Source organism: Herpailurus yagouaroundi, unplaced genomic scaffold, assembly GCF_014898765.1.
Source record: "Herpailurus yagouaroundi ecotype Mexico unplaced genomic scaffold, PumYag 28, whole genome shotgun sequence".
In the NCBI taxonomy this organism is placed as follows: domain Eukaryota; kingdom Metazoa; phylum Chordata; class Mammalia; order Carnivora; family Felidae; genus Herpailurus; species Herpailurus yagouaroundi.
Window position 1 is genome coordinate 65,850,372 of NW_024412376.1, and position 11,869 is coordinate 65,862,240.

The 11,869-nt window shown below is 35.6% G+C and overlaps 1 protein-coding gene across 5 annotated transcripts in view; it reads left to right on the forward strand.

Annotated features, from left to right (window-relative positions):
* Positions 1–11,869, forward strand: part of PRDM5 (PR/SET domain 5) — a 209,377-nt gene that overhangs the window by 130,479 nt on the left and 67,029 nt on the right. For all 5 annotated transcript variants that reach the window (XR_005790181.1, XM_040474755.1, XM_040474762.1 and 2 more), the window contains 2 exons: positions 3,218–3,378; positions 7,422–7,515. Coding sequence is in view for 4 of the 5 variants with exons in the window: in XM_040474755.1 (XP_040330689.1) it covers positions 3,218–3,378; positions 7,422–7,515 (255 nt within the window). In the remaining variant the exon portion in view is untranslated. The remainder of the gene's footprint in view (positions 1–3,217; positions 3,379–7,421; positions 7,516–11,869) is intronic.

Sequence of the window (11,869 nt, forward strand, 5' to 3'; positions counted from 1 at the left end):
AGTCAGATGTTTCACTGACTGAGCCACCCAGGCGCCCCTGAGGTGAATGGATTTAAAGTAGGGATTGAAACAAGGGAACCTCATTCATACTATTAAGACTTCTGTGGGGGGCGCCTGGGTGGTTCAGTCAGTTAAGCCTCTGACTTCAGCTCAGGTCATGATCTCTCGGCTTGTGAGTTTGAGCTCCATGTTGGGCTCTGTGCTGACAGCTCAGAGCCTGGAGCCTGGTTTGAATTTTGTGTCTCCCTTTCTCTCTGCCCTTCCCCTGCTCGCTCGCTCTCTCTCTCTCTCTCTCTCTCTCTCTCTCTTTCAAAAATAAATAAACATTAAAAAAAACACTTCTGTGGTCAAATTTATCCTTATGCTCAGGAAATTTTTCCTTGGGTAAATAAAATTTTCAATAACAGCAAGGAGTTTTTAATATAAGGCATCTATTACTTTCGATTTCAGCTGATCGGTTCTCATAAACCTGAGACATGGGATTGAAGTGGCAAGTGTAGACTGTGCTTGCACATTCTGTATTTAATATAATGTTGATCAGCACATTAATCAAAGGCTTTATGATGCTGTACCAAGACTGGGAAATCAGTTTTGTAATTGTGTATGTAGGCTATTGCAGGTAAAGTTAAATATCAGATAAGACCAGTGAGGATGGAGAAAACCAGAAGTGGGCAAAATGGAACAAAATATGAAAGGTGATCTTGCACAATATGAAAATTAAAACCTGTTTAACTCAAAACATGAAGATCACCATAGAAACTTATATCAGCAGGGGCACCTGGGTGGCTCAGTTGGTTAAGCATCCGACTTTGGCTCAGGTCATGATCTCACAGTTTGTGAGTTCGAGCCCCATGTTGGGCTCTGTGCTCAGAGCTCAGAGCCTGGGTCCTTGCTTTAGATTCTGTGTCTCCTTCTCTCTCTGCCTCTCCCCTGCTCGTGCTGTCTCTCTCTCTCTCTCTCAAAAATAGATAAACATTAAAAAAAATTTTTTTAAAGAAACTTATATCAACCTTCTGGCTCAAAATGTAAAGAATAACTTGTAATTATTATTTTGGAAATTATTGCTATTTTCTAATGCACTGAAAAGCAAAAAACAGCTTGATAGCTACCTTCTTGGTTTAAATCCTATCTTTAATCATAGCTTTATTTCTTTAAGGCAAAGAAATCTGATAACATCAGATAAAATCTCATCAGAATTTTTAAAATTCTGGTTAAGTTTATAACAAAAAAATCTGGAATTAAAATGTGAAAGGATAAAGGTAAGAGCTCTCTTGGTATAGCTTGATGAGGTTTTGGCATAGGAATCAATATATGTATTTTTTAATTTTACATTAAAAATTTTTTTTATTATTTTTTGAGAGAGTAGATGAGATAGAGAACACAAGTAGGAGGAGGGGCAGAGATAGAGAGGAAGACACAGAATCTGAAGCAGGTGCCAGGCTCTGAGCTGTCAGCACAAAGGCCAATGTGTGGCTCAAACTCACGAACCACCAGATCATGACTTCAGCCCAAGTCAGACGCTTAACTGACTGAGCCACCCAGGCACTCTGGAATCAATATTTTGTTTCATGTAATAGTTTAATAGATATGCTTTGAAGGAGAAATCTTGGAGGATTGCTTTGTTTTGGTTTTTTTGGTATGTTTTTTTTAAATTTCTTTTTATTCCTGAGTTGATTTGCTATTATTTATAATCTTATGTCAATTGATATTTTCTTTTACTCTCACTGGTTATAAATGAAGTATTTAAATAAATTTAATATAGAAGATATATAAAGACAAACTAGGTTATAATAATAGCACCCAGCAACAAAAATTCACAAAGGTAACATAAACAGAGCTTTAAGAATCTACACAATTCATGCATGGTTTGGATGTGACTGTACCAAGCATTAGATTTTAACAAGACTATCAGAGATTTTAACATAAAGAGCTATAATTCTGTTTGAAAAGGATAATTTGTCTTTTTCTTTTTTTTTCTCTTTTCCTTCTTTTTGTCCCTCCTTCCTTAAATTTGGTATGAAGAAATAATAGGATCTTCACATTTCTAAATTTATGCTAGTTATAATGGAGGGAAGTTTTATATAAGAGTTTAGTTCAAATTGAGGTAATCTCTTATTTCGATGTAGTAAGTTACCTGTATATTTTGTCTCATAGTTGAACACAATATGTGACTCTGTGCTAATACAGTTGTTCTCTACAAAGGGAAAATATATTCAACTTCTAGTCTGTCTTATTTGTATAACTATGTGCTATTCAAATTTTGCAACTTTCTGAGAGATAAAACTGTCTTCTAATTGTGCACATAGATCGCTGAAAATGTACTTAAAGTAGGCCACTAGAGTTTGACGTGTTTGTTATGAATACCCACAAGGATAGAGAGCATTATATGAAAGTTTAAAAAATACCATTTGCCCCTAAACGTAGTTTCTGGAGTTGCTTTCCCTGCCGGCCTAGGCTCCAGAATAAGAAGAAGGTGAAAACGCTCACAGGTACCCAGGGGCTCTAGAAAAGGAGAGTTGCTCCATTCCAACTGGCTCTCTGAGAGGCAGCCCCCCAAACTGTCTGAGAATCTGGGAGTTGAAACCTTTCCCCAGGTGTTTCACAGCAGACCAAGGACCCGTGTTAGGGAGACTGTAGTCCAGGTTCCTGGGACAGTGCTGAGAAAGGAAAGGGTGTTGTAGGCCTCTCCTGTCCTAGAAGGGGGCTGGCTCTGACCCATTTCTGTGTGCCCTCAGGGGCGTCCCGCCCCAGCTTGCTCCCCATGACCCTGTTTGACCTGTGCCCTGTCCCCTAAAAAGGCCACAAGGGTTGTGGTGGGAGTGAGGGACAAAGGCACCTTACCTCTTTAGCTTGACAGAAGCCTTTTGTCACCACAAGAACCTACTTGCCTCAAACCTGAGCCCCTGCTCTAGAAATACCTACCTTTAAAGAAAGTTCATGGTACCTTTAGAAAATTCGCTATTTCAGTCTCCACATTTTCCAATTAAAGAGACTGAGAACCTAAGAAAGTTAAAGGACTTCCCACTGGTCACACAGTGAATTAGCACATATGGAATCAAAATATTTCATAAAAAACTACCTTTTCTGGTTATGAGAAATTGTTAGTAATATAGCTAAGTTTTTGAAGAAAACAACACTAAATCTGGTACCTCTGAGGGGCAGTTAACAACACCCTGCTCATCTGATGTTTCTCTTATTTGACTGTTTCGTTTCTAAGGTGAGAGGACTTTCAAATGCCATCACTGTGATGCTACCTTTAAAAGGAAGGATACTTTAAATGTTCATGTCCAGGTGGTCCATGAAAGACACAAGAAATACAGATGTGAGCTATGTAATAAGGCATTTGTTACACCCTCAGTGCTTAGAAGTCACAAGAAAGTAAGTAGAAGCCTTCCCTGAGTTGAATGGATTACATATTTAAGCTATATGGGCATGTATGCTCATTATCATGTGATAATCAATTTAATATTAATTAATCAATATATGACTCAAAATGACACATAAGGGATGCATGATTTATATGAGCTCTTCAGAAACTGTCTGTTCTATTTACTTTTTCAGAAGAGTTATATAAATTTCTATGAAGGTGAACCTAGATTTAGGTATGGATTCTGCACTGCCCTGAGCTATGGTGATACATGGGTCATACAAAATACTCGATGAGTGGAAACTTGTCAATTTTTGTACATTTTTGGATGAACATAGGGTTTTTTTTAAATGAGTAGTGCCATAATTTTATTTTTCAAAGCTAATTCAGATATTTATTTACAAGTTATTAGACTGAGCTCTTCCAGGACTGGAATGGTTCTTTTTCATCTTGCATCTCTGGGATCTAGGGAAGTTCCTGGTACAGAAGAGGGACTTGATAAGAATTTACTTAACTCAAATAAAATGATGTTCTTATGGTGATTTGGAGGTTATCTTTTTTATATGATGCTTATTACTTTAAGCAAATCACAAGGTTACTTTTATTTGTTTTATAAGTATACTTTAAGTATATTTTCAAAAATAGCAATATTCATAGTGTACCAAACACAGTTACAGTTTTTAATGTTGACATTAGAAATGAGTCTGAAGTGTAATAGGTTCTGCTATTTAGCGTGTACTCTGAGTGAATGTGAGGAAGTGACTCATGCTTCAGTGTGACTTTTATTTTGGTACCTATCCTCAATATAGCTGTTTCAAAAGGACTTACTTGAGGAACTTTCTTTTCCTGTTTCTTTAATATTCAGTAGTAATGATATTGTCCTCTTTTTTGAATTTCTGAATAAGATAATCTTTTAACTATCTTTGCTTGAATTACTTTTGTGCATGAATTTAATAAATTTGTATTGTGTTTTAATAAATGTGGGAAAAAATAGTTTTCAAGAGAGATATAGTTTGTGATCACAGATGGTCGTACAGTACATTTTGCAGAGCATTGTTCATTTTTGTCTCGTACATTCATCCAGTATTGTTCACATAGTGACCTGTTTCCATGCCTTTTTATCTGTATTTAACATATTTTAGTATTGTACCTTAAATGTCTTTTAAAACCAGCTAACCACTGGCACGTGGGTGGCTCAGTCGATTAAGCATCTTACTTCGACTCAGGTCATGATCTCATGGTCTGAGAGTTTGAGCCCCACATCAGTAATTGTGCTCAGAGCCTGGAGCCTGCTTTGGATATTGTGTCTCCCTCACTCTTTGCCCTTCCCCACTCATTCTCTGTCTCTCTCTCTCTCTCAAAAATAAATATTAAAAAAAAATTGGGCACCTGATTGGCTCCGTCAGTTAAGCATCCAACTTCGGCTCAGATCATGATCTCACAGTTCTTGGGTTCGAGCCCCGCATCAGGCTCTGTGCTGACAGCTCAGAGCCTGGAGCCTGCTTTGGATTCTGTGTCTCCCCCTCTTTCTTCCCCTCCCATGCTCATGCTTTGTCTCTCTCTGTTTCTCAATAATAAATAAATGTTTAAAAAATTAAAAAAAAACTAAACGATTTAACAAAATTCTGTTCCTAATAAGATATATTTTTGAATTAAACCAAAGGAACATTTTAATTCTTTTCATTAATATTGACTTAATGTTGTTTAGTTTGAAACTTATACCATTGACAAGTAACTTAGGTTATATAAATGAACAATGAAATACTTATGTAGCAGCAAGAGAAGTTCCGTGGGTTTTATAAGATACTATAAATAAATTGGTAGTTGCCTGCTTGGAATAATCCAATGTTGTAATAATAGATGTATACAATATCTAAACAACCTTACACTAATCAAGAAAAAATTGTTGTAGTTTGCTCCTCTGTCAGGGAACGAGAAGAATATAGGTCTGCTATATGTTAAAATGTTATACCATTTCCTTTAAAATGAGCCATAATGTGAACCATGGGAGTAACAGCTCTTACTCTGAAGAATGTATAACTGTTTTGTGTAAGAAGTTGTAGTGAAAATGGAAAGTTAAGTGCCTGCCAAGTGCAGAATCAAGGAGATGTCTGTGGTAGCTGGTGTCATTGGCTAGTATGGCAGTTGGTTAGACTGTATTTCTCAAACTTGATTATAATATAAATAATTTTCGGTGGAAAAATATTTAAAAAGACACTGATGTTGACTAAGGTATTTAGTTTATAGCTCTTTAAAAAATTACATATACAATAGTTGATATACAAGTATAGATTATAATTCAAATATGAAAAATTTCAAATTACATATCAATAAGGCTACAAAACTAATTATATTAAAGTGAACAATTAATTTAATATGGAAGATGAGAATGTGTTGCTACATTGGTGCTTTTTTGAGATTATCAGGTGATGAGGTAACTGCCCTACCCCTTTTTCTATCCCAGGCAGTGTGTCCCTTCTGGTAACACATCATTAAAAAATATATTTTTAATGTTTATTTATTTTTGAGAGAGGGATGGAGCACAACTGGGGAAGAAACAGAGAGAGAGAGAGAGAGAGAGGGAGAGAGAGGGAAACACAGAATCTGAAGCAGGCTCCAGGCTCTGAGGTATCAGCACAGAGCCTGCTGTGGGACTTGAACCCGTGAACTGAGAGATCATGACCTGAGCCGAAGTCAGACACCTTAACTGACTGAGCCACTCAGACACCCCCATTTTTAAAAAAAAAATTTCAATGTTTGTTTATTTTTGAAAGAGAGAGAGAAAGAGTGTGAGCAGGGGAGGGACAGAGAGAGACAGAAACACAGAATCCGAAGCAGGCTCTAGGCTCTGAGCTGTCAGCACAGAGCCCAATATGGGGCTTGAATTCATGAGCTGTGAGATCATGACCTGAGCCTAAGTTGGACATTTAACCAACTGAGCTACTCAGGAACCCCAAAGATGCCCCCATTTTTCAAAAACCTTCCCTATTCTTTTTATATTAGCCCATGGCAATTCAAATAATAATAATAATACGTGCCAGTAATTTGCACAAAAACTAATACAAACACAAGTCCTGGAAACTCTGTTTTATGGTGGTAACCCAGGTCATCCACTGTCTGCTTTTATTGATTTGTAGGTCATCATTGAAATAAAAAAAAATAGTTTCATTGAGAATGTGCAGATATCCGAAGTAATTTCCTCCTTCTCCCTTCTTTGTGCCTTCTCCTAAGTTTAAAAAATAATGGGACTTGAAAATAGCTCTGACCCCTCAATTATTGGAACAATCTTTTTGATGTTGGTAGAATAGCTGGTATCCTGATGAGATTGTGAGACAAGTTTTAAAAGCTCCATCTGCCTCCTCTTTTTGGAGAGGTCACTCTTTTCTTTGAACTCTCTAACATTCTGTCAAAATTCACTTTTGATGATACATATTCATCTTTCTTTGTATGATTGTTTTTATGCCAAGATTAAAGGTATGTTGAGAGCCAGGATGTTCTTTCAAACTGCTCAATTAACACCTGCTGATTTAAAGATCAAACCAGATTTATATTTCTTTTTGCTTTGCAGTAAAATGAATCCAGTCAGACAAGCATAATGCAAGTAACAGATTACTTTATTGAGATTAATTTTGCCCTCAAGAGCTAAATACACACAAAGAATGTGAAAAATGCTTCTAAGGAAGTATTTCTTGGCAGCAGTCAAGGGTAGCCGTAACCCCATTTTGATTATGTGGTTTTACCAGCATATACTGGTTTTGTATAACTTAATCATTTTTACTTGGGGGCTCCGTGAAGGCTTAAAAAGTAAACTGTAGAATTATTTTCAAATTAGCACTAATGCATGATTCTAAAGTTTGGTTTTTGTTTTTTTTTTTTTTTTTTTGAAGCAGTGGGAACACCCATGATAAATTGTTTAAAATCTCATTGTGATATTAAATCATTTTAATGAAACGTAATCCTGGAAAAAAAGGATTTACCATTGTCAGAGGCATTTCATCATTTTTACCTAATTCTTTATATTTATCCTTAACTCTTTTTATTCCTTTCGCTTTAGACCCATACTGGAGAAAAGGAGAAAATCTGCCCATATTGTGGCCAGAAATTTGCCAGCAGTGGTACACTGAGAGTTCATATCCGTAGCCACACAGGTATGTAGATTATAATTGGTAATAAAAACAGCTTAAAGAAATACAATTCTTTTAAGACAAGGAATATTGTAATATTATATCCCCGATTAATAACTCATCTTAGCTGTTTTCTCTGCTTTAAAATTTTATAGAATCCAGTTCCTTACTCTCGGAAAATTTTAAATAAGTTTACTTTCCCGGGGCACCTGGGTGGCTCAGTTGGTTGAGCATCCAACTCGACTCAGGTCATGATCTTGCAGCCTGTGAGTTCGAGCCCTGCGTTGGGCTCTGTGCTGACAGCTTAGAGCCTGGAGCCTGCTTCGGATTCTGTGTCTCCCTCTCTCTCTGGCGGCCCCCCCCCCCCACTCATGATCTGTCTCTCTCTCTGTCAAAAATAAATAAACATTAAAAAAAATTTTTTTAATAAGTTTACTTTCCCAAACTAAGTTAAATATCTGAAATAGAAATACTTTAGCTAACATTTGGTTGTGATGTAATTGTGATTTACTTTATATTCTATTCTAATGGATGGGATAGGGAATAGCAGTTTTACGTTTTATAGAAGGCTCAGGGCCTCCTCTTAAAATTCCTTCCTATAACTGACTTCAGATGTGGCCTTTTTAAATTCAAAAAGTCCTTGGAATATTGTTTGAATGCTGTAAGATTTTATTGAAAAAAGGTGAGGCAACCATAATATCCATTATGTCATGGATTGCTTCCTAAAGAGTTGTCTTCATTTCTTATGACTTTTTGTGCAATTTCTCCCATGGAGGAGGGTTATGCCCTAGTGAAGGCTGTATAAACAACTAAATATTCTTTTTTATATTTTTAAATGAAGTATAGTTGACATATAATATTAGTTTCATGTATATAACATAGTGATTTGATAATTATACACATCACAAAAAGCTCACCATAAGTATAGGATAAGTCTAGTTACCATCTGTCACCATACAAAGTTATTACAATATTATTGACTATATTCCCTATGCTGTACTTTTCATCCCCATGTCTTATTTTATAACTGAAAGTTTGTACCCCTTAATCTTCTTTACCTATTTCACCCTCCCACCCCCCCACTGCTTTCTCCTCTGGCAACCACTAGTTTGTTCTCTATATTTGTAAGCCTGTTTCTCTTTTTGTTGCTATTGTTAGTATTTGTTTATTTGTTTGTTCATTTGTTTTGTTTTTCAGATCCCACAAATAAGTCAAATAATATGGTATTTGTCTTTTTCTAATTTACTTCACTTAGCATAATACCCTCTAGATCCATCCATGTTGTTGTGAATGGCAAGATGTCATTCTTTTTTATGGCTAAGTAATATTCCATCATGTATTTATACTATGTTTTCTTTATCCCATTTATCTATCAATAGATACTTATATTGCCTTCATGCCTTGGCTCCTATAAATAAAGCTGCAATAAATGTAGAGGGGCATACATCTTTTTGAGTTAGTGTTTTTATTTTCTTTGGGTAAATACCTAGAAGTGGAATTACTGGATTGTATGGTACTTGTATTTTTAATTTTTTGAGGACCCTCCATACGGTTTTCAAGAGTGGCTTCCTCAATTTACATTTTCACCAACAGTGTACTAGGGCCCCCCTTTGTCCACATTCTCACCACTATTTGTTATTTCTAGTTTTTTTGTTACTAGCCATTCTTAATGATGTGAGATGTTATCTCTTTGTGTTTTTGATTTACATTTCCCTAATGCTTAATGATGTTCAGCATGAAGTCATGTGTCTGTTGGCCATCTGTATGTCTTCTTTGGAAAAGTGTCTACTCAGGTCCTCTGCACATTTTTTTAGTGGATTATTTATTCTTTGGGTCTTAGTTGTATGAGTTCTGTATATTCCCTTACTGGATATATCATTTGCAAATATCTTTAAACAATTAAATATTCTTGAAAGAACCTTGTCTGGATTTTCTCTCTTAAGTAGAGAAGTACTTGAAAAGACTTGAAAAAAAATACTCTTAATATTGATAGCCAGACTCTTGTACATGAATCTTAATGGTTTTCAGTAGTTAGACTGTATGTGGTAAACTATTTAGCTAGATTACATTGCTGAAGATTCCTATTCAAGAACCATAGTATTTGACTTTATCAGTGTATTCCCAGCACCTGGTGCAGGTCTATCTCAGTAACTGTCTTGCAGATGAGGAAATGTTAGTTTACATAGGCTAAAGAATCAATAGTACAATTATTATACATAGGTGGAGGAAAGAATAGCAGTGGAACATAATTTCTTATTCTGGAAATTATTTGGCTAAAGCTAAAACACAGAATATCAAAGTAGTATTTGTTATCTTAGAGTACCCTCTTTTTTTTATTTTTAATTTTTTTAATGTTTATTTATTTTTGACAGAGACAGAGACAGAATGCAAGTGGGTTAGGGGCAGAGAGAGAGGGAGACACAGAAGCAGAAGCAGGCTCCAGGCTCTGAGCTGTCAGCACAGAGCCCGACGCGGGGCTCAAACTCACGAGCTGTGAGATCATGACCTGAGCCAAAGTTGGATGCTCAACCGACTGAGCCACCCAGGCGCCCCTAGAGTACCCTCTTAAATACTATTAAATGAAACCATAACCAAGAACATATCAAACAGTATACATAATGGCTATGAATAATAGGTGCCCTAAAGGAGGTCTTCTTGCTTAGAAGTATCTAGGGAAAGTGAAGTTTTGGGGACAAACCAGAAGCAGAGAACAGCAAAAAGAAAAGAAGAGAGAAGCAAAAGACAGGAGCAGAGAATCACACTGAAGGCAGGTGGACTTAAAATTATGCCAGAGACTTAGCACCATGTCCTGATTGTACAGAAAAAGCAAGTGATTGATATAATTTCGTATAATTTTCTCCTTTTCTTAGGTTTCCTTCTTACAGGATATCATGAGAATTTTATGTTCAGTAGCTTTTCCTTTCCTGTCAAGTTTTTCAAGATCCTAAATCATTGAATATGCTGAAGCTTTAATAATTTATAAACATAATCTTGATTGACTATTGATAAGGAGCTAATTTACTATCATGTTGTCTGGCATAAATAATCATGGGATTTTCTTAATGTATTACCTTTGGAAAAATGCATTTTCAATGGGAAAAAACGTGTTTAGGTCCCTCTGTTTCTGATTAACCTGGCCTTTCTTTTTAATAAATGTTTAATGGAGAACTTGGTTGGAAAAATTATTTTTGGCGGTGTTTTGAATTCTGAACTATTAGTGTTTCATTAATTTCTTTCTTGAAATTAAACCATAATGGGCTCCAAGATAACCTTTCAAAATTTAATATACCTTTATCAAAACTTGTCCTTGGCTTTTTAAATTATTATTATCTTCCTTGTTGGGCATACACCCAAAGTATGCTTGATTTCTAAGTCTAAAAAAGAGATTATAGGCAGTAAATTTTGTTAAAAAAAAGAATATTGTCCCGTTCCTTAAAGAGCTGTTGATAGTAGCAAAATAAATGGAAGTAGAGCCTTCATATCCAACATTGAAGAGATTGGTTAAATAAATTATGATACATCTATAAATTGGAATATTCTGTAAGGAATAAAAAAAATTACATATTATATTATTTGTTAACATGAAAAAAATAAGCAATATAAGTTACAAAACCAAAATGATGTATTTTTGTAAGGATAAAACATTTCTATATAAAGGTACTAGAGTTAAATACTAAATTATTAGCTGTGGTTATTTCTTTGTGTTGCACACATGGGCAGTTTGAATTTTCTTCATGATTTTCTGTGTTTTCTAATTTTTATATACTGCTTCTTATATAATAAAATATTTAAAGTATATTAACATTATGATTATGCAGGTAACAACTATTATTAGATTCATGCTAAATTATTAAGGTGTGACAGGTTTCTGCATCTTATTCTCAAAAGGGCCAGCAAAAAGTGTAAAAACTGTATGTTTTAAAAAGGAAAAAATGAGAAAGCAAATATGGTGACATGAAAACCTAAGTGAGGGCTATAGTGCCTACTATACGATTTTTCCATTTTCCTCATGTTTCAAAATTTTCATAATTAAAAGTGGGAGTGTCTTATTCCAATGAGAACAACTGAGTGGATACAGATGGTGGCTCAGAACATCCAGTTTCATAGCTTACATCTTGTTCACATCTCCCTCAGAGCCTAGTTCCTTCAACAGGAAGACTTCTAGTCTTTAAATATAAACAGACTTTCTGTTGTTTTGTTTTGTTGCTTATAGTAGTGCTGCTCAGAGAAAACTCAGATTCTTCTGAAAAAGCAGAGTTTTATCACTTCATGCCTAGTCATAAAAAGGAATTCCATGGGGCGCCTGGGTGGCGCAGTCGGTTAAGCGTCCGACTTCAGCCAGGTCACGATCTCGCGGTCCGTGAGTTCGAGCCCCGCG